The sequence below is a fragment of the Mastigoproctus giganteus genome, chromosome 8 (genome assembly GCF_048544385.1).
Source record: "Mastigoproctus giganteus isolate SK-2022 chromosome 8, ASM4854438v1, whole genome shotgun sequence".
In the NCBI taxonomy this organism is placed as follows: Eukaryota; Metazoa; Arthropoda; class Arachnida; order Uropygi; family Thelyphonidae; genus Mastigoproctus; species Mastigoproctus giganteus.
The window spans coordinates 98,186,179-98,209,073 of NC_143582.1; the positions used below are offsets into that span (position 1 = coordinate 98,186,179).

The 22,895-nt window shown below is 39.2% G+C and overlaps 1 protein-coding gene across 1 annotated transcript in view; it reads left to right on the forward strand.

Annotated features, from left to right (window-relative positions):
• The window catches only part of LOC150081733 (uncharacterized), a 253,463-nt gene that overhangs the window by 221,705 nt on the left and 8,863 nt on the right, over positions 1 to 22,895 (forward strand). The window contains exon 35 of the mRNA XM_090378835.1: positions 2,890 to 3,030. Coding sequence (XP_090234961.1) covers positions 2,890 to 3,030 — 141 coding nt within the window. The remainder of the gene's footprint in view (positions 1 to 2,889; positions 3,031 to 22,895) is intronic.

Sequence of the window (22,895 nt, forward strand, 5' to 3'; positions counted from 1 at the left end):
AAGTTTCAAGCTACAGAAATGCATGTTGCTGTCCTACTGCAGTAGCATCATTTTGTACATTGCTGTAGAAGCAAAGTTTGCTTAACAGGTATCATTTATAACACATCTCAAATTGCGAATCCTTTCATCATACTTTGTCTCACATTTTCACTTGAATAAATAGCACTTCCTCTAAAAAGATTTAAAAAAAAAAATCTGTCCAGGTACATAATGTGTCCTGCTGCTAGCATATTTAATGTGTTTTACATTTTTGAGTTAAAAACAGTCATTAAACAGGCAGGCGTTAAAAACGATTTAATTTTCAGATATTAATAAAATTCATGGCCAAGTTTATCGGTTTTATGTTAATAATATAACAATGTTTTTATAGGAAAATATGCACTTTAGTCAAAGCTTAAATAAACGTTCGGCATTTTAAGCTCTTGCTATTTTTAATTATAGTCAATGTTTTCATTTTATTAATAATGATTACATATCTCGGTTACTGAAAGCATTGGTCTGTGATGACTGAGTTCGCGACTAAATATATCATCTATAGCAGTATTTATAGAAAGATCTGATGATATGTCCAAGTTGAAGAAAGTTTTCATAAATGTGCAGAATTCTTTTCCAGCCTCAGAGTTTAATTGTAAATAAAAAAATTACATTCAATCTGAAAACACCAGGTGACTTGAAACCAGATCCGTTTTCGAATTAATGCATTTCCTAGTTTTCGATTTTTTTTTTTTTTTTTTTTTTGTATTTTAAAACCATAATATTTCTGTTTCTCATTTAACAATACAAGTTGCAATAATTCGCTTCTGGCGGAAGCTGAAGATGACCGCATTTCCGTAACGCTTCTCGCATGACGGTTTTTCGTTACAAAATTTTTGTAAAAAGCCAGTTTTTAATATTAATAATATATTTTTATTGTTTGTGTTTTACGCTTCGGGACGACCACACGATCAGTCAGAGTTCACAAAATAGATAAAGAGTACAAGAAGCAGCACCCCATTTAGCAGTCACAAACTTGAATCCTAGTCACTCAAAGTACGCGTACTTACGACCCTCGCACCTGATCATTTGGCTACGACATTCCTTAAAAGAGGCAGTTATTGCTATCTCCGAAACCGATGTCTGAGTGCGACACTCAACTGAGAACAATAGCAGTATGCAGGTATTCGCAAACTATGAGATGCATATTATTATACCTATTAGGCTAACTTTGATTTTATATACATGGTTACGTGCAAAATGATTATAATAGGCTACTAGTACGATAAACATGCTCACTGTTTGTGAGGATAAAAAAAAAAAAAAAAAAAAAACAATAAATGTTCGCCAAATAAGTTAATATAACAACACGATTTCTAATTTGAACAGATATCCTTAACTTTTTTTCCTCGAGCATTCTATGCCGATATATTTAACTCAAGTATTTTAGTATTGAGTAGTTATTTCTGGTTTTTATCTTAATCAAGGAAAGTGAATGGCAGAAATAATAAAAAAAACAGCATTACATTGTTTTTACTGAGCGCAAATACCGAGATTATTATGAATAAATAAAATTAAATAAAATTCTATTCTCGAAATTAGAAAATACTTAACAACTAATTCATACCACAAAACAACCAAGATTTAAGAGCTTATCGTGGACACCTTTAATAATTTTGAACGAAAGATACCCATATCAATGAGCATCACACGAAAGCCAGTTTAAATCTGCTAATGTGTCCACGCAGCTGCATTGAGTGAAGAGTGAAATCATTACCCAGACATCAGTTACGAGCACTAACATCTACTACATAAGGTAACTGGTCATATTCTTCCGGTATTACTGAGTCGCTGTTTTGATATGAATTTAACCCTGAGTGACAGTTCAGCGGCGACTGAAACGACTTTCACACAGAAGACTTCCGTACAAATTGGAGCAGTAGGGCATTAACGGCAAGCTGCTACAAAGGATACTAATAGGATCTATTCCGCTTCTGCTTTGAAAGAGAAGTCTTACAATGGAGAAACCTCGGTTATCTCATCCAGCAGTGTTAATATATGGTGTCCCTCGTGAATATGCTAAGGAGGAAATACTTGATGATCTTTTCGTTAAAAACTTCAAGACTATGGTTTCTCGCAGGATGAAGTTAAAGAAGAGGTGATTTTCAGATTTAGTTCTGGATTGGGTGCAAAGGTGGTTAATTGGGTGGTTGGATGGATTCAGTCCTCGCATGATGCGGTATATTTTAGATAGCGATAGAATATATCTAGGATTTACATCACACAAATTCCGTAAGTTTACGATTGTAAGCAAGTGTTTCCGTTGTTTGGGATATGGCCACTCGGCACAATTTTGTTCGCATAAGGCAGTTTCTTGTGGATACTGTGCAGAGGGTGGTCGTGTCTACGGAGATTTTCCCCATAAAGAAGGCTTTCCAAAATGTATCAACTGCAAGAGACGTGGTAGAGATTACAATCATTCTGTAAGGGATGCCAAGTGTCCAGAATACTTAAAATAAGTGCAATTTACGGACAGCAGAACCAAACATGAGTGATAATGGTTCAAATTCAGCAACAGCGTTGGCCGATAAGAATCCAATTTTAGGTAATATTATACAGGGTGATTCACTACCAGTGCGACAAAATTGCAGGAGGTGTAGGGGGCACAAAGACGAATCGGAATCACATAGCATTGCAGGGTCCAAAATGCCTTCGTCATGCTGTAGAGGACGTTGAACGGGAGGTCGCGTGAACAGCGATCCCGCTGGAAGTCAGCATTTGCGAACCGTTTCTGTTGAAGTTTTATGTTACAGTTTTATTAGTTTTATGTTACAGTAAGCTATTTATTTCTTCAAATGATCACACTGCAATTGTATTTATATATGTATAATGTAGATTTTTTTATTTTTCAAACAGGTACCTTGAGTATCTTTTGGATGAAGAGAAAATTAGGAGAGAAGATTTTTTCCCAGCTCTGAATTTTGCTGCAGGAAATCCCGTGGCTCGTCCACTTGTGTGGAAATACATCACATCAAAATGGCCTCAGTTACTGAAAAGGTAGATGATCTTATGCCATAACAATATACTGTAAAGTGCAGAAGTAGAAGGCAAAGCCCAAACAAGAGCATTTCATCGTTTTTCATTTGACTGGGATTAAAGCCCATGTGGATGCTAAACACGGTTATTGATTAGTTATAAACCCGTCTGAGTTATGTTGTCGTGCCAGAATATACGGACATGTCAACTTCATTGCTTTTGGAGTAATTGAGATCGAGAAATTTTCGTCCCTTGTTAAAAGAAACTTAATTTTACTAGGCTGTTAAAAGCATTTCAAATGGATCCCTTCTGCGAGTTGCGTATAATACATCGATCAAACAAGTTTGTGGCATTTTTCCCAACTTGCCCGTTTCTACTTTTGTAACTGTTGCTTTTCACCTTAAGCACTTTTTTATCATTGGAATTAAGCGCGATTTACACCGCTAGAATTTTAGTCGTGAGGCCCAAGCGTTGTTGGCTTTTTACATGGTCCCAAGGAAGGAATGGTTCCAAACGGAAAAAGCATTAAAAGCGGGGGAGCCCTTATTCGGAGACTATTTTTCATTAATATATGGGCAGATATTGATTTTGTAAACGTTTTTCTTACAGTGTTATAATTTTTAGAAAATGCGTATGAAGGAATGTTGTTCCAGAAAACAGTAGATGAAGGAATAAATGAGGAAAAAGAATAAAAGTTGGTTTTGTGAGTTTGAAGCCAGATAGTAAATGAATGCCGACTGGTTGATGCAAATGTTTGGAGAGTGGCTTGGAAGAGAGTGGGGAAATTAGTGATTCCAATTCAGAAGAATAATTCCCATGGAAGTATTCATAGGAAAGGAATGCAGCAGAAACAGTTCGTCTGAGAGACAGAATGGAGAGACTTGATAAAAGACGGGTCATTAATTAACCTGAGAGAGTTCTTGCTGGGAGGGCGCCGCTCCAGATGTGGGAATAATATTCGATGATGGGGTGGATTTGAGATTGTACAGAGAGTAGATTTGGCAGAGATGGATTTGAGATTATACAAATATCAAATCCACCCCTTCCTCTGCTTATGAAAAATCCAGTCTTTCAGATGCAGAGGAAGCAATACCTGTGAAGTGCTTATGCCAAAAGAGAGATTTGTAGTCAAAGTAATCCCTATTAAATATATCTGATCTTGTCTGAAAATTTGAGTGACATCGATGATAAGTATTGAAGCAGTAGTTTGTTTGTTAGGTTTTAGGAGAATCGGCGACTAAGGCCATGTTGCTCAGTGCATATTGTCTGTAAACTGCGTGTGACGTGACGAAAAATCGGAGTTTCCAGTAGAAAAAACCACGCTACCCTCGCCTTCTATTCACACCTGAATTATCTTAGCGAAAAAGTTAAGTTTTCTGGATCTGTTATTAGAATACCAAAATCCGACTGGGGCCTATCATTGAAAACTTTGAAGTTGTATTATCGGCCGGTTTTCCTTCCTATAACCACGTACGCAGCAAGAGCCTGGTTTCAGGGTGCTACAATTATACGGTTTCAAGTCAAGTTGAACTCTATACAGCGAACAATGTTGCTTACTATCATGAGAATTTATAGAACAGTTTCAACCGTTGCTTTACAGGTGCATTCCAGCTGTGTTCCGTTGGATTTGTTCTTGGTGTACCAAGAACTTTGTTACTATATAAAGAGACAAATGCCCATTAGGTTCTTCGATCTAAAGTTAAATGTCAATACTGTATTAAACAAGAAAATAACCGATGCTTGTATGAAATCTTTAAATTGTGGCAGCATAGGTGGGATAATGTTGAGGCTGGACGGGTTACTTGGCGTTTTATATCTGAAGTCACATTTTTAAATAGTGGACAGATTACAAAATGGTTTACACCAAGCTTGGAATCCTTATTTTTAATGACTGGCCAAGGGTCACTTAACGTTGTTTGCCCTGGGTTTGTCCGACACTGATTTATGTTTTTGTGGTGCTCAGGAAAGTTGGGACCATATACTTTATAATTGTGCTATTTACGAGAATTTAAGGATTCAAATTCGAGGAACAATGGAGGATCTAACACCAGGGCAAGAATTATTTTATTTCTGATCAAAATTCTTTGGATATTTTTCAATAATTCTCAAAAGAAGTGTTCAGATATAGAAGATCTTTAATTCCAATTTTACGTACTTAGTGTTTGGGTTTATTACAGTGAAGTCTTGATCATCAAAGCTCATCAGAGACTGTGGCATATGTCGCATCTCTTTGATCTCCTGTCTTAGGTTCGTGTACTTCCTGATTTTTCCCTATGGGTTTTCTGCAGGTTGCCAGTGTTGGGCACCGCTATGTCACTCAGATAGGTAGCATTTTCCTTCTTGTCCACAAGGGTTATGTCCGGTGTGTTGTGCGGGATTGTCCTATCCGTTATTATGGTGCGGTCTCAGTACAGCTTGTAGGTTGGGGCCTCTAGTACTGCCTGGGGTTCATACTTGTAGTACGGTACATTTTCTTCGATCAACTGGTATTTCCTTGCTAGTTTTTGATGTATTATTAATATTAATATTAATATTAGCCATATGGTGCAAGGAAGCCTGAGGCTTATGCTGCACCAGCCAAAAGAATAAATAAAAATTCCCGCATTACCCTGAGAGAGAGAGAGAGAGAGAGAGAGAGAGAGAGAGAGAGAGAGAGTGTCAGAAGTAGAAGGGAATCACCAAGAAAGCAAGAAAGAGAAGAATGATGATATCCATCCTGGCTACCTGTTCGTGTCTATGAGTGTACTCAGTCTGGGTGATCACTTTGCATCCCGCAGTGATGTGTTGGATCGTTTCTGAGGTCAGGTGGCATCGTCGACATGTGTCGTCGCACACTCCAGGCTCCTTGGCCATGTATTTTCTATAGTTCCTGGTGTTGATTACCTGGTCTTGGATGGCGAGCACGAATCCTTCAGTCTCGGGGAAGAGCGTCCCGCTCGTGAGGCATGCATTGGAAGAAATCTATGTGATCTTGATTGAGATCATTGTAGTGTGTGCCATGGAGTGTTTTCGCTGCTGTGTGTTTCTGGAAACAATCCTTCAGGTTAACCATCGCTGTCTTCTGTTGCTCAATGAGGCCCCTTCCGCCTTCTTTTCGGGCAATTGTCAGTCTTTCCACGGCGGATTTAGGGTGCTGTTGGCGGCTCTTGGTCATCATTGTCCTTTTATTTCTCACGATATCCTCCAGCTCAGTTTTAGTCCAATGTATAGCCCCGAAGGAGTATGTTAGCACTGGGACTGCAGAGGTGTTTATAGCTTTAACTGTGTTCCCTCCGTTCATCTTTGCTTTCAGCAGGATATTATTATTTATTATTATTTTTTTAATATTTATTTATTAAAAATGAAGATTGATGCAATAAAGCATCATATGTTTAAGAATGTAAACATTCTATATAATATTGGTGTAAATACACCATAGAAAACTCTTAAATGAAAAAACTACGTTTGTAGTTTGAAGGGGCATCATTTAAAGATAAAATGATGCCCCTTCAAACTACAAACGTAGTTTTTTTTTTTTCATTTGAGAGTTTTCTATGGTGTATTTACACCAATATTATATAGTATATTTATTTAGCTTTTTAACTCTGGAGTGGGCCACCAGAGGGTGTTTTATTATTATTTTTTTTTTCTCATCTGAGACCATAAGAGTGTTCCATCTACTCGACTTGGCCCACCTTCCCGTGGTGTGGACGAGTACGTAGAAGTAGCTTTCCTAGTGATTGCTGCTTCTGGGTAGCCAAGTGGCCAGCACCACACAATAACACAACCCACACTGATTACACAAAAATGCGTTAATACACAGCTGGCCTATTTTATAGAGTCTGTTCAATTAACATGGATACGAGGCGGATTTGAACGGACGTTCTAGGAGCTGCCCTTACATGTCCCCTCGCCTGAGACCGACTAATTCAACTACGTTGCGAAAAGACCCATAAAAATTCCTCCCGTCATTGACGGAATTAGAACTGAGGTATTTTCCACCCCGTGTGGGGAGGGCGGTGATTATACCAACTGTGTTACTCACGAAGGCTAGACGCAGTAGATTCTTATGCGAGATAGAAGACAGGACTGACTTTTAGAAAGACTGAAATTAACTAATTACTTTTGTACACTTGGAGAATTACTTAGAGATCAGCATTTAAAGAATTGATAGTGCCTTTTCGAGAAGTTGAAGTTTATTGTGCAGGGAATGGTTTTTAAAACTGGAAGATGGAATGGTCTGTGTTATGACCAGCAAAAATATGGACAAAATTTCCAGTCAGTGGAGGTCATTAATATACAAGAGGAAAAGAGCGGGTAAGAACTGAACCATGGGTTACATAAATATTAGTGGAGAAGTTAGAAGACAGAGCCATCTACCAACACCCACAGGGAGCATTCAGAGAGTAAACAGGATACTGGAAAATCCAGTTGCAACAGGAAAAAAACACATTCACAAATCCGTAAGATGGGAGCTTGTTTGGAAGCATTTATGCCATACACACGGTCAAATGTCTTGGAAATGTCTAGAGCAAATTCACGAGATCCAACAGGATTTTTTGTTGTTTGTGTTACCCATAGATGGGTAACCCGAACCAATATATCACTAGTGGATCGAAGATAACGGAATCCATATTGACAATCATTGATCAGATGGAATATTTTCGAAATAGTTCCGGAGCTCGCGGTTAACGAATTCCATTAACCGCGTCATAACTTTTACCGTTTTGAAATGAGTAGAGTTAAGTGCAATGGAACGATAATTGGATGGGAGGAATTTTTCACCATTGTTAGGAAACTGACTGGATATAATGAAATTTTCAAGCATGAAGAAAAACAAACTAGTGGCAGAAAAAAGTGCAAAAAAGTGCAAAGAGAAGCAGGAAAGCACAGGAACATAATTTTTGAGAGCAAGTGAGGGAATGCCACCAGAATGTGTAGCTTTCATGGCATCAAGTTTGTTCAACACTTTTCTGGCATCCTTTTGACTCAAATCCATAGAAGGCATTGAGTTGAGTATATTGGGAATGGTAGGGGGTGGTTACCCAAGACTATCATTACAAGATTTATGAGAAAAGTAGGTAGGCCCTAATAAGTCAGCTTTATATTTAGCCGAGGAGGCACTAGAACCATCAGGTTTTACGAGATGTGGCAGTATAGATGGACATTAGTTGCGGCCAATAGCTTTGGCAAGAGGGCAGAATGTTCGACTACATCTCTTTAACAAGAAGCAAGCTTTCTACCCTTACCCTGTTCAAATTCTAGTTTGGATTGCTTAATAACTGCTTTACAATGTAGCCTAATAAAAATTGAACTTTAGAACTGTCATTTGGAACGGGATTTGGGCGCAAGACAATTGCGATATAAAACATTCTTATCTTGAATAGTCAGTGCATTTATTGGGAAACCAAGGTTTAGAAGACGAGATTTTACGGTGGAATGTGGAATAAATTATTTGAATACACGAATAATTTTCCTGATGAGATTGATGTCAATCCACTGATGTCAATTCTTGGCAAGAATTGACATCAGTGGAGTCAGAGCAGTAATCAGACGATCGGGCTAGCCGGGCGGGTAAAGTGCCTACGTGGCAACCCAAACGTCGCGGGTTCGAATCCCGCCTAGGGCTTGGATCAGAGTAGAAAATGCAAAACCTTGGGAGGTGCAATATGGCCACAGAAGCCGATGCGCCAACAACTAACAAAAAAAAAAAAAAAAAAACAGTAATCAGTGTAGAAGAATTAAAATATTTGACTTAAAACATTAATCCAATTGGGGAAAAAGAAGAATTTAAATATCGCATATCATTACATTTGCATTCTTGCAATGCGAGGTTCACAATACCTATTGGCTCCATTGGAGAAGGCTCCATTATGGCTCCATTGGAAAGGCTCCATTGAAGAAGAGGGCATCACCAAGTTGCGATCTAGGGTGGCTAGAGAACCAGTCACATTAACTGTGTAGTTTGAAAGGTTGTTTGCAAGAATAAGCTCAATAGTGTAGGGTGTGCATAGGAAAATGACTATTCTGTATGAGGTCATTTGTAATTGCAAAACCTTAGCATCTCGGCCAAATAGGTCTGTAAGATTATAAAACTGAAGTTAACTAGTCGTAAATACTAAAATCGCCAAGAGAAATTACCTCACTGTTAGAAAAGTTGGACTGGAGAAAGTGGGCTTTCAAAGACAAGGAGTCAAAGAGTTCCAAGTGATTAGTGGTGTTAGGAGAACGATAGAGACAACAGGTACATTTAACAGAATGGGGCAGAGAGATTTTTAGCAAGAAAAGTTCGAAAACAGGAGACTGAAAATTAGTAAGTCGTTGATGGGAAATATGAGAGCGGACAGATGCACAAATATCAATGAATCGTAGAGTAGAATTAGGACAGCTGAGGTGATCAGTAGTTGAGGCAACCGATGGTTGAGATTCTCTGAGAAAAAGTAAGCTTTCAGACTGTAAGTAGACATCAATGAGATTGGAAATGAGACCACGTATATTTCTGAAATGAATGAGGAAGTTTTGGGGACGTTTGCAACTTTTCGGATAACTTTCGGATATTCGTTTGACTATTCATGATACATTCAGTGGACTATGTAAAAGTGAAGGGGAGAATATTCTTGGTATATTCTTTGTATACCACCTGCTTGATATAACGTGGCCTCGACTATGCCTTCCGCATACGCACTGCTCGGACTCCATCCAGTCGCTATTTGGCAGAATAGAAGCAGCGAGATTATACGCTAGCTGATACGAATCTCTTATAGAGTTACGAATAAGTTCGGTTAGTGGACTATCTAGCGGACGGCCTACGAAAACTGATTTAAACCTGTACCCTTGAAATGTAAGGAAGATTTAAAAGTAGATGTGCAGATTTTGAGAGACGGACGTTGTTGGAACTTTGCTCCGTAGACTAAAATGGGTTTGTCCACTTCAGCACTCCAATAAGAAAAGTGGTTGTATTGCACAAGTTGATAAGAGTCATCTACCACCTGGACCTAGGCACCAGATAACTTTAAACTACGCATATCTTGAATTTTAAGGTATTAATAACATTATAGCAATGTTTTCATATCTTGAATTTTAAGGTATTAATAACATTATAGCAATGTTTTCATTAACATTGATGAAATGTATCGATGCCAAGTTGAAAATACACACATACAAAATAAACTAATCACCGTTACCGCAAGGAGCGGACAAATCGTGTTGAATAAAAAAAAATGATTATGAGGTGGAGAGCATGCGAACTCAACGATGAAGAGATAGATACCAAGTTATAAAGTCAAAAATGTGCGTCAAACGTCTTCTGTGAAGTAAATGACGCTATTAGCTATTCCTAGAATTTATTTTTCTTATTCCTTTCCGAAAAGCCAAAAATTAAGAGAGAATGGTGATATCTGGGTTTCTTTCTTTTTTTAGGGCATTCAAAACCAGCGATATAAGTTTGAAGGCATTTAAATGGAGCGCTAGAATTGAGAATGGAATAGAAGTAAAGAATATTAAAATCAAACTCTCGTTAATAACGAGAGTTTGCATTTCCATATGCAGTGTACTAATGCATACAAAAAAAAATAATAATAAAATAAATTGGGTGCACTTAAAGAGAACTAAATTTTATATTCATTTCTATTAGAATGTTAGTCAGAATAACGTAAATTATTGAGCAACGGCAAATAAAACGAGGTCCTTTATATGTGTAATAATTTTTTTTTTTTTACAAATATTGTTAATTTAATGTAAGTCATATTTCAGGCCAGTTCAAAATTTTATTCGAATGATGGAAAAACGCGAATTAAAAGTACAATTGAAAGGGTATAAACAAATTTTACTCTAGTACCCAGAAATTTCAAAGTTTACAGAACGAAGACACTTAATACATGTTGGAGTTCATGTACTGCAAGACGTGGCAATTCAAGAACAATTTCCTAGGAAGCTTGGAATAAAAACCATGAAGACGTCTACAAAAGTAGATGTAGAGATTTTAATGCAGATTTCAGACCCTGTGTGCCCAAACTGGTCCAGGGTCTTAAACGTAGATGAATTTACAAACGTGCTTCGTTCTTGAATGATGATAAAACTCATCACACGCCGATTTCACTCGCAGTCCAGCAACCCTGTGGGTTTCTGGACTTCTGGTCCGCAATTCGGATTGCTCAGAAACCCACAGAGTTTCTGAACAATCTAAGAAGGCTGTTTTCAAATTAAGTGGCAAATTTTAATCTTTATTATCGCATTAAAAAATTAGCTCTCCTGGACTTCGTTTCCGTGCCCTGCACTGGCTACTTCCATGGCACATTGCAATTTTTCGTGGGGATGCAGGTAAAATATCACTTTGGCTGCGGCAAACATGATGGAAAAAGAGAGGTGAAATGATTCAAGAAGGCTAGTGCAAGGACTCTCACTAGCTATATCTTGGCAGAAGTTCAAACTCACATCATATGAACTGTAGGGTTTCAATACCCCATAATGGAGAGGGCACGAGAAGTGCGAAATTTCAATATGCTTTAATGGAGAAATTGTAATTATCTTTCCAGTATGTAAATAGTGTCAGGGTACCAGTAAAGCTGGATGAGTCCATATAGTACAATATTAGGCAGGCAAAGGCAGATTATGAGAAATCCTTAGCAAAGGATGCAAAGAAAAACAACAAAGAGAGTTCCTTACCAATGTAAACTCTAGAAGGAAAGGGATGAATCAGATTGTTCCACTGGATATTGATGATTCAACTGTTGATGATCTTGCTCAGGTGGCTAACAAACTAAATGAGTGTTTTTCTTCTACATTCACTCATGAGGAGTTATTCAGGGAGGGGAATTCCAGAGGTGAGTTAAACTCTGGCAGTGAGCTGGATGATTTTGTAATAACTGAGAGGAGTGGAGGAGAAATTGTTGAAGATAAACGTAGAAAAGGCACCCTGGGTGGACGGGATCTATCCAGTTATATTAAAGCAGGCAGCAAAGGAAGTAAGCCACCTTAGCGATAATTATGAGAACTTCTTTGGACTCAGGGGAGGTACCCATGGACTGCAGATATCTAAATGTGACCCCAATTCACAAAGGAGGATCAAAGGGCAACACAAGTAATTATAGACCTGTTAGTTTAACTTCTGTTCCAGGAAAATTAATGGAGGCACTGGTTAAAGAGGCACAGCAGGATAATCTAGACAAGACTTCAGTTATAGCTCGGACACAGCATAGTTTTGTTAAGTGGAAGTCTTGTCTGACCAATTTGATTGGATACTATGATGTGGTCACAAAGGAACTGGATGCAGGGAATAACTTTGATCTCATATATTTTGATCTTAGAAAGGCTTTTGATACGGTTGCACATGGAAGACTGCTGCACAAATTGGAGCAGTGTGGCATTGGAGGCAAATTGCTGCTATGGATAAAGGGATAGTTGAGTGGGAGAAAACAGAGAGTGGTAATCAATGGACACTGCTCTTCGTGGACTAATGTTATTAGTGGAGTCCCTCAGGGTTCAGTATTGGGTCCGTTGTTGTTTTCTGTATTTATAAATGATATTGATGATGGAATATCATGCTTAATGTCCAAGTTTGCAGACAATACGAAGGTTGGTAGGATTTTTAAGGACACTAATGACAGTACGCTGCTGCAACAGGATCTAGAAAAGTTGAGCAGATAGGCTAAGAGGTGGAAATTAAGTTTAACATTGACAAATGTAAAGTACTACATATGGAAAGTAGCAACCCCAGAGTGATGTATCAACTCTGTGGTACTACACTGACAGTGGTAGAGAATGAAAAGGACCTGGGGGTAATTGTGCAGGCAGATATGAAGTTTACTGAGTAGTGCAGACGGTCTGCAAGAGTAGCTCATGGTGTCTTTTCAATGATGTACAGGAATTTTTTCTATCAGAGATAAGAAGGTGATTATCCCCTTGTATAAGGCAACGGTCAGGCCACACCTTCAGTACTGTATACAGATCTGGAGGCCTCATTTTAACAAGGATGTAGAGCTGTTGGAACGAGTACAGTGAAGGGCAACAAGATTAGTGAATGGAACAATGGGTTGCTCTTATGAAGAAAGGCTTACATTTTGCAAATTACAGTGTCTGGAGACTAGGCACCTGTTTGGTTTTTTTTTTTTTTTTTTTTTTTAGGAGCATTAGCAACTAAGGCCATATTGCTCCGGGATATGCGGTAGTCATTCCCTGACCTTTCCGCATGCTCCGTATTTGGTGGTGACGGGCTCGAACCCCGGTCTTATCAAGAAGCGTGTGCCACGCACTGCTGCTCCTTCCCACCTGGCTACGGAGGCGCCTGACTAGGCACCTGCGAGGTGATCTGATTGAGGTGTATAAAGCCTTGAATGGCTTGAGCATGCTCAGTGCTGATGGAATTCTTCCTCTTGCTCAGAATAATCATTTGAGAGGGCATAAATTCAAATTGAGGAAAGACAGATGTAGGATAGATGTGCGGAGGTTTGCCTTTAGCCAGCGGGTGGTTGGTTGGTTGGTGGAACAGACTTCCATCCTTTGTTGTGGAAGTTGATAGCCTAAATAAATTTAAGGCTGAGCTGGACAGGTACTTGGAAAGAACGGAGGGGTGAAATGGAGCGTGTTTTTTTTTTTTTTTTTTTTTTGACTGATGCTGTATAAACTTGCTTTCTTGCATCATATACCTCTACTAATGCTAATATGTTTTTAAAAAATGGTTTTCATTAGGAAGGAATGTCGTCCGAAGGAACACTTAGAACTTTTGAAAGAATGTTTAGAACTTTAATCTTCGATTAAAGGTCTAAGCATTCCTCCAGAAGGTTTAAGTTATTGCCATCTTTCTAAACAGTTGCCGCTTGGGAAATTTTGGCTCTTCTGTTCAAAAGTCCAATGCACTGTATGTTCACTGACTGTGCGTTCACCGGTAGTTTCACAAGTCATTCGGGCTTAACAGACCTCACTTCTTTCGCTTGAAATCGCCTCACTATTACAGAATCTGCTAAATCTACTACTACAGAATCTGAAAAGATTTCTTTTCAGAAATCTTTAAATCTCCAATGGGATTCTAAGTCCTTTTCACAAAAATCGCGTATTTTCACGTATCTTATTCGTTGTTGTTATTATCTTAGTTGTTGCTTATGCGTTTACGACACAAGGGCATCAAAGGCCAAGATGTGCATTTCTAGGTTAGCTAATGTAACTCAAAGAAGTTCAAATGAATTTATTGTGCACGCTGCAAGGAATAAATTAACGCCGGCGTGTACTACCTTTTTGGTAGTATACTACCAAAAAGTATCAGAACACCTTTCAGGATTTAAGGAAAAATCGCCCACGTTTCATTAAAGGACATAAAAGCAACTGCGTTCAGGCTAGAAGTAAGCAGATCAACGAAACACACGTAATTAATATACAAATTAAAAAATATAATCATTGCGCCCCAATACAGTGATGCACCCAGACATTTTGTTTGCGTGTTCCACATTTGTAAGCTCTTACAATCGTCATCACGTGAAAGTACAATCGCGTGGCAATACTCGCGAACCTGACAACACAACGGCCGAAAGCTCTGGTCCCACAGGAAAAAGCTCGTCGGTGAAATGGAAACAATTTTATGCAAAAAGAACAAGGAAATCTGAAAGGCAAAAGTTGATGTTGATGTACAGAGATTATAATCGTTTAGGGTCACAAAGTGAGATGTCATCACGTTTGTAGTGATATAAAAGGATTATTTCAAGCAGGAACAAGAAGCTATGATAAACTCATTATATAAACCATCTTTGAGACCTTTAAGCTGCAAACTGGGCAAGTGTAAGTAGAATTGACGGACGTGGTTAAGGCTTTAAATGGATTGATAAAAGGATTTAAAAAGTATTATCATTAGCAAAGGCACATGATGCAAGAAAGCAAGCTTGTTATAGCATCAGCCAAAAAAAAAAAAAAAAAAAACCTTATTTCACCCATCCACTCGCACCAAATGTTTGTAAAGTTCTGCCTTGAATCTATCAACTTCTACGACAGATGGAAGTCTGTTCCAGCAATCAACCACCCGCTGGCTAAAGACAAACTTCCGCACATCTATCCTACAACCGTCTTTCCTCAGTTTGAATTTATGCCCTCTCAGGCAATTATTCTGAGCAAGAGGAAGAATGCCATCAGCATTGAGCATGCTCAAATTATTCAAGGCTTTATACACCTCTAACAGATCACCTCGCAGGTGCCTAATCTCTAGACACTGTAATTTGAAAAATTTAAGCCTTTCTTCATAAGAGCAACCCTTTGTTCCATTCACTAATCTTGTTGCCCGTCTCTGTACTCGTTCCAAAAGCTCTACATCCTTCTTAAAATGAGGCCTCCAGACCTGTATACAGTACTCAAGGTATGGCCTGACCATTGCCTTATATAAGGGGATAATCACCTCCTTATCCCTGCTAGAAAAATTCCTGTATATCATTGAAGAGACACCATGAGCTATTCTTGCAGACCGTCTGCACTACTCAGAAAACTTCATATCTGCCTGCACAATTACCCCCAGGTCCTTTTCATTCTCTACCACTGCCAGTGTAGTACCACAGGGTTGATACGTTACTCTGGGGGTTACTGCTTCCCATATGTAGTACTTTACATTTGTCAATGTTAAACTTCATTTGCCACCTCTCAGCCCATCTAATCAACTTTTCTAGATCCTGTTGCAGCAGCGTACTGTCATTATTATCATTAACAACCCTGCCAACCTTCGTATCGTCTGCAAACTTGGACTTTAAGCCTGATATATCATCGTGAATATCATTTATAAATAAAGAAAACAACAATAGACCCAACACCCGAGGAACTCCATTAATAACATTAGTCCACGAAGAGCAGTGTCCATTGATTACACTTTCTGTCTTCTCCCACTCAACCATCCCTTTATCCCTAGCAGCAATTTGCCTCCAATGCTACACTGCTCCAGTGTCTGCAGCAGTCTTCCATGTGCAACAGTATTAAAGGCTTTTCTAAGATCAAAATATATAAGATCAAAGTTATTCTTTGCATCCAGTTAATTTGTCACTACATCATAGTATCCAATCAAATTAGTCAGACAACACTTCCCCTTAACAAACCCATGCTGTGTCCGAGGTATAACTGAAGTCATGTCTAGATGATCCTGCAATTCTTCTTTAACCAGTGCCTCCATTAATTTTCCTGGAACAGAAGTTAAACTAACAGGTCTGCATTTATCTATTTCTCCCTTTGATCCCCCTTTGGGGATTGGGATCACATTTGTACTTTGTACATCTCCAGTCCATGGGTACGTCCTCTGAGTCCAGGTGAGCTCTCATAATTATGACTAAGGGTATGCCTACTTCCTTTGCCGCCTCCTTTAATATAACTGGATAGATTCAATCCACCCCAGGTGCCTTTCTTATGTTTATCTTCAATTTCTACGCCACTTTACTCTCAGTTATTACAAGATTATCTAGCTTACTGCCAGAGTTTAATACACCTCTGGCATTCCCCTCCCTCAATAACTCCTCATGTGTGAATGTAGATGAAAAATATTCATTTAGTTTGTTAGCTACCTGAGCAGGATCATCAACAGTTGAACCATCGATATCAAGTGGACCAATCTAATTCATCCACTTCCTTCTAGAGTTTACATAAGTAACGAATTCTTTGCTGTATTTCTTCGCTTCCTTTGCCAAAGATTTCTCGTAATCTGCCTTCGCCTGCCTAACCTCCTTTGTGACTTGGTTACAGACCAGCTTATATCTATCATAGGCTTCTGTGTCACCTGTTATTTTATATGTATCCTATGCATTTTTTCTTCTCTACCACATGTCTCATTAGTTCATCTGACATCCATTTATGCTTATATCTTGATATGAAAAGCCTAGTAGCTTCCAAGATAAGTTCTTTGAATGCTTCCCATTTTGAATCTGCTGTTGGTGACATCTTCAGCTGGTCCCACCGTATAGAATTTAAATACTGTCTCAGACCACCGTAGTCACCTTTACGAAAGCAATAACCCTTCCCTTTACCCCTGATGGTAGTTACCTCTTTGAGTAAATCCCACTTGAGCACACTGTGATCACTGCCACCTAGAGTGGTTCCTTATCTACAGATTCTTAACGCATGAAGAATCACTACTGATAATCAGATCAAGAGTATTACTCCATCTGGTTGCCTCTCGAACAGGTTGCTGTAGAAAACAATCATGCAATAAATCCACATAAGCCTTGCTTGTGTGTGTGTGTGTGTGTGTGACCAACCCATAAATTCCAGTCAATCTCTGGGAAATTAAAATCCCCCCCCCATTATAAAACACTCTGATTTACTGGCCAACACTATTTCTCTGCACAATTGCTCATTATACTCATTAGATTGATTAGGCCTATAACACAGATACCTACTCTCATTTTTCCTTTCCCAGTGCTTATGTCACACCAAACAGACTCAACATTGCATTGTCCACCAACATCAATTGGATGCACTTGCTTAGATTTTATGTGTTTTTTTAACTAACAGTATAACCGATCCTCCCTTTCTGTCCTGTCTATCCTTTCTGTACACATTGCACTACCCCAAATTCCAATTCTGCACTGCTTATGTCTGTGTGACACCATGTCTCTGATATCCCAACAATATCTGCCTTTGATGTCTTGACTAGCACTTCAAACTCATCGAATTTATTAACTAAACTCCTATCGTAGGTGTACATGCGCCTGTTTCTACTCCTAGTTACCCTAAGACAGCCCATATATGTACTTGTTCCACTATGACTCTCAGCAGTCCTAGAAATCCCCATTTCCTTGCTTTCCAGGCTGCTGCTCAATTGCATTTCAATAGAAGCAGTGCAAGAATCACTTTCACCTCTACCAGCGACTACTTTTAATCTATTAGTCCGTGTATCCTCCCAAGCTAGCAGTTTTCCGTCCCACCTAACTCTGCCTCGATAGCATCAGCAAATATTCTTGCACCCTTTCTATTTAAGTACATCCCATCCCTGTAGAAGCAATCTCTTCTGTTAACAAGCACAGACCAGGATGAGAAAAATTCTACGCCTTGAGCCTTGCACAATCTCTCCAGGGCCGCAATGATCGATAAGGCTCTCATCATATACTCCCTCCTATCCTGTAAGTGTATTTAGGGTCAAGCGGCAGCAGGAGTTTCCCTCATCTCCGCGATGTTTACGTTGTGGTGTGTTACAGTACGCTGTAAATGCTAGAGATTTAAAAGTGTGTGGGCCTGGATCGTTTAGTGTCATGTACCGTTGTTCTTCTGGTCGTTTAGCCGCTGTACCCCTGTCAGGGCCCAACGTTGCCCCGCTTACGCCCCGTGGAGGCAGACAAGGAACTCATTAGCTTATGTATACTCTGGCAGGTCCTGCCACCTAATTTACTGAGATTTCAGTGGCTAGGACCTAAAAAAAAAAAAAAAAAGTCCGCTAAGTTGGAGGCGGCCGAAAGTCAATAGGCGAGGTTCAATTTGCACGGTTAAATTTTGACGTGTAGGGCATACGTTAGTGTATAGGCAGAGTGGGGGAGGGAGACTGAAGGCTGGGGGAGGAAAGTCAGAAGAATGGGTGCGATAGAGAAGATGCTCCCAGTTAGTGACAGTGGGGCAGGCCCATGCTCCACCAGAAAGAAAAGAAGGCGGCAAGAGGGAGGGGGGGGGGGCAGGAGTCCGGCTCCTCCCCCTGCCAGGAAAGAGGAAAAAAGGTACCCAGCAAGGGAGCAGGGTACTGATCGCCAAATAGCGCATGGCAGCAAGGTTTGTTATTGTTTGTTATTTGGTTTTTAGGAGCATTGGCAACTAAGGCCATATTGCTCCGGGATATACAGTGGTCATTACCTGACCTTTCCGCATCCTCCGTATTTGGTGGTGACGGGCTCGAACTCCGGTCTAATCAAGAAGCGTGTGCTACGCACTGCTGCTCCTTCCCACCTGGCTGGCAGCAAGGCTGCAGTTGGTCGAATCCGATGCGTTTCCTTTAAGTCCGGTGACATCGGTATCATGGCCTGGCCAAAGGTAGAATAGAATAGAATAGAATCTTTACTTGTAGCATGATAGACATACAATTAGTCCCGTCACGGTAGGACAATGTCCTGTCCAGAAGGTCAGTCTGATCCCTTTCTACAGGTCAGTCCCAGGTGGTCGCTATGATGGATCTCCAATGATGCATGTGTAGCATTGCTGATATCTGAGTCAGAGTCTGCTGTAGGAATCCAGTAGTTGGGTAAAGTTCAGTAAAGTTTTCCTTTTTAGGAGTTCAGGGTCTATTCCGAGTTGTAGGCTTGTTAAGGGTTCCGACTTTCTTTTCGGAGAGTATCCCATCCAGGTTGTTGATTTGGTAAGGTTTGGTTTCCTTTGACGGTTTTGAGATTCAATCTAGGTTGTAGGCATTGTCCAGAGCTGCAATCCTTCTTCGAAGAATGTACCATTCTGGTTAATAGTCATTTTCGGTTAGAGGAACAGTGGCATGGAGAATGCAACTGGTTCCAGTCACTTGCTAATTTTTTAGCGCGTATCGAGTTCCTCTTCTCGCAAAGAGGTCCTGGGCATATTTTGTGAGGATTCTGTATTCATCGTGCGAGTCCAAAAGGTGATCTCCTGGTCCTGTGGGATGTATGTCAATCTCGTGTAGAATAATCCCAGCAGATCTTCGTACATTGGACACTGATACATAAGATGTGACCAGCTCTCAACATCTCCATAGGTGCAGCGCGGTGAGCTTGTCATTGAAGGGCCCATGGCCCGTTAGTAGAAAGGTGAGTGCCCGTTACGGCTGTACCCAAGCCGGTAATTTTGGGTAGACCTTGTCAATATATGGTAAAAATTGCCTTGTGACCCTTGGTGGAGGCCGTCCATCTGTTCCGCAATTCTTGTTGGAGGTTTTTTGTAGTCGCTGTTTTCCATGCTTTTTCCGTTTGTCGGTTCGATTGTATATCCTTGGAATGTGATAGGGATCACTTTGGAGTGGTAATAGATTAGGCCTCGTCGGACTGCCTCCAGGTCCAATGGGAGGACACCGACCAGCACCTGGAGGACTTCTGTGCTGACTGGGTTGCAGGCTCGAGTCACTGTGAGTAAGATTGACCGATGGGTTGATTCTAGTGTTCTTCTATTGACGACCATAGTGGTCTTGTGATACCTAGTAGCGGCCACGTAGGTGATCATTGGAATAAAAGTGGTATTGTAATACAAAGTCAGGACGCGTTTTTCCTGTCTGGGAAGAATTGCAGACACTTTCAAATTCAACCCTAACTCACGACTTTTTTTCAGCATTGACTTGTATTTGTTAAGTAATTCCGCCGGTCTCCTACTCTTAATATCATTAGTGCCAACGTGTACAACGATATCACCCTTTGTGCCCTTAAAAGATGATATCTGCTCTACAACGTCATCAACCTTTGCCCCTGGCAGATATAACTTGGTCCTGTTCCATCTATCCTTTTTGCACAATATGTTTCCCGTTTCCCTGACAATAGAGTCACCTACAACAACTAGTTCCTTTGGGACCAGCGCATTCTGCCTTGGGGATTGCCGCTGTGTTGCGTGATGCTCAAGGGCCCCTCAATTTAAATCCTTCGATGGCATCCACCATGTCCTTCAAGCTCTCATATAAGCCAATAACAATGCTGACTTGGCGCCTGATTTCCTCACATTCCTTACATCGCGCGCACACACACAAAGAGATTCCCCCTTGGCAATATAAAAATGATTGTCATGGATTGATAAAACGGTTTAAAAAGGCTTGTCAAGGATTGAGTAAACTAAATTCTGATAGAATCCTTATCCTTACGCTTTCTCACACGACTGACAAAAATGCGAGATAAATTTTGATCAGAAAGGGATGGTTTCAGGATATATGTGTCATAATTTGTTTCAGCCAGAAAAATAATTCATTGTTGGAAGAACTTCGTCGGTCTTGTGCTTTTGTAGTGGATATATTTTGAATAACTTTAAGGAAAGATTAGGAAATTATGAGAGAGAGAGAGATAATCATTTGCCACTGCTTATAACTTTTTCAAACCATTAACTGATGAAACCTTTCCTCCTGCAAACTCCTTCAACTCGTCCTACTATCTCCTCTTTTATCAACCTCTTGTACCATCCTTCCAATGGTATTCATTCAGTTTCATCTTTAATCCATTTGTTATCTTCTTTTCTCATAATATGACCTTCCCATTTCCAATTGAGATGATACGATCCCACTATAACGTCCTTTATACCAGTTCTTTTACATAGTTCCTCATTCCTAACTATGTCTTTGCGTGACAGACCCAACATACTTCTTTCCATTGCTCTTTGTCCTGCTTGTAATTTTATTCCTTGCAACTTAGTAAGGGACCAAGTTTGTGCTCCGGAAGTAAAAACAGGATTTATATATGTATTTAAGAACTTTCTTTTTAGACAAACCGGCAATTCTCCTTTCATATAGTCCCCAAGCATCCAATATTTTTTCCAACCGTTTTCCAATCTCATATTGATCTCTTTTATCTGGCGATCGTGAAAAGATATAAATTTCTCCAGATAAGTGAATTGATTATCAAATTCAAGAGGTATGTCCTCGAGATTTATAATGGGATGCTGTTGGAAATTTGTCATGATTTTAGTGTTTTCGAGATTGATGTTTAAGCCAGCAGATGCACTCTTCCTTCCTTAATTCATGTAAAATTTCTTGAAGTTCCTCTGCGCCGTCTGAGAATAAAACAATCTCGGAGGCGAATCTTAAATGACTTAGTTTTCTTTCCCAAGATATTAATTCCTTTGTTTCCCAGTTTATGTTTCTGAAAATATACTTCAGTGTAGCTGTGAATAGTTTCGGTGAGATTGGGTCGCCTTATTTATTCCCTCTCTTAATCTGGAATTTCTCTCCCAATCTATCCAATTTTATTTGTGCTGATTTGTTTTAGTATGTTGATGTATTGCCTGGAAGAGTGTTTTGTGGTTCACAGAGTCAAAATCTTTAGTGTGATCAATAAAGGTCAGGTAAAGTATCTTGTTCTATTCCTGGTACTTCTCTGTTATTTGGTATAAAGTGTGTAGGTGGTCAGCCACCGAAAAACCTTTTCTGAATCTAGTTTGATTATTTTGATAAATAATTTGTAATTTTTCGAAATCTGACTGACAGGACGGTAATTGACAATATCTGGTTTACTACTTTTCTTGTAGAGAAGTATTATATGAGACGTTACCCACTGTGTTGGTAAGATATTTGTTTCCAGTATTTTATTATAAAAAAAAAAAAAAAAAAAAATTCTGTACCAGGTAAATAATGTGTTCTGCCGCTGGCATATTTAACGGGTTTTACATTTAAGAGTCATCGGCAGGCGTTAAAGACGTTTTAATTTTCACATGTTAATAAAATTCATGGATAATAATATAAATGTTTTTATTTTATTAATAATAATTACATATCGGGTACTGGTCTGTGATGACTAAAGTAGGATATATAATTTTAATATTGAAGAGATTTTAGTTCACGACTAAATACACCATCTATAGTTGTTCCATTAGTGTAGCATTTATCGAAAGATCTGATGACATGTCCAAGTTGAAGAAAGTTTTCATAAATGTACAGAACTCTTTTCCAGCCTCAGTTTAATTGTAAATAAAAAAATTACATTCAATCTGAAAACACCAGGTGACTTGAAACCAGATGAGTTTTCGAATTAACGCATTTCCGAGTTTCCGAAAGTTTTTTTTTTTTTTTGTATCTTAAAACCTTAATATTTCTCTTTCTAAATTCCTTATTTAGCTTTCCAGCGATATGCTATACGTCCACATTATTCCGTTTATTACGTGAGAAAATTTCGTTGATCACATGTTCATATTTTCCACTATCCTGGAAAAACTACAACAATTTTCAGAGGTTTGAAATTGTGTTTTTACTCCAGTATCGTGCTAAAATGAAGCTCCGTGCAAAATTTCATTAAATTTGGTTCATTAGAAGATAAATTATTGTT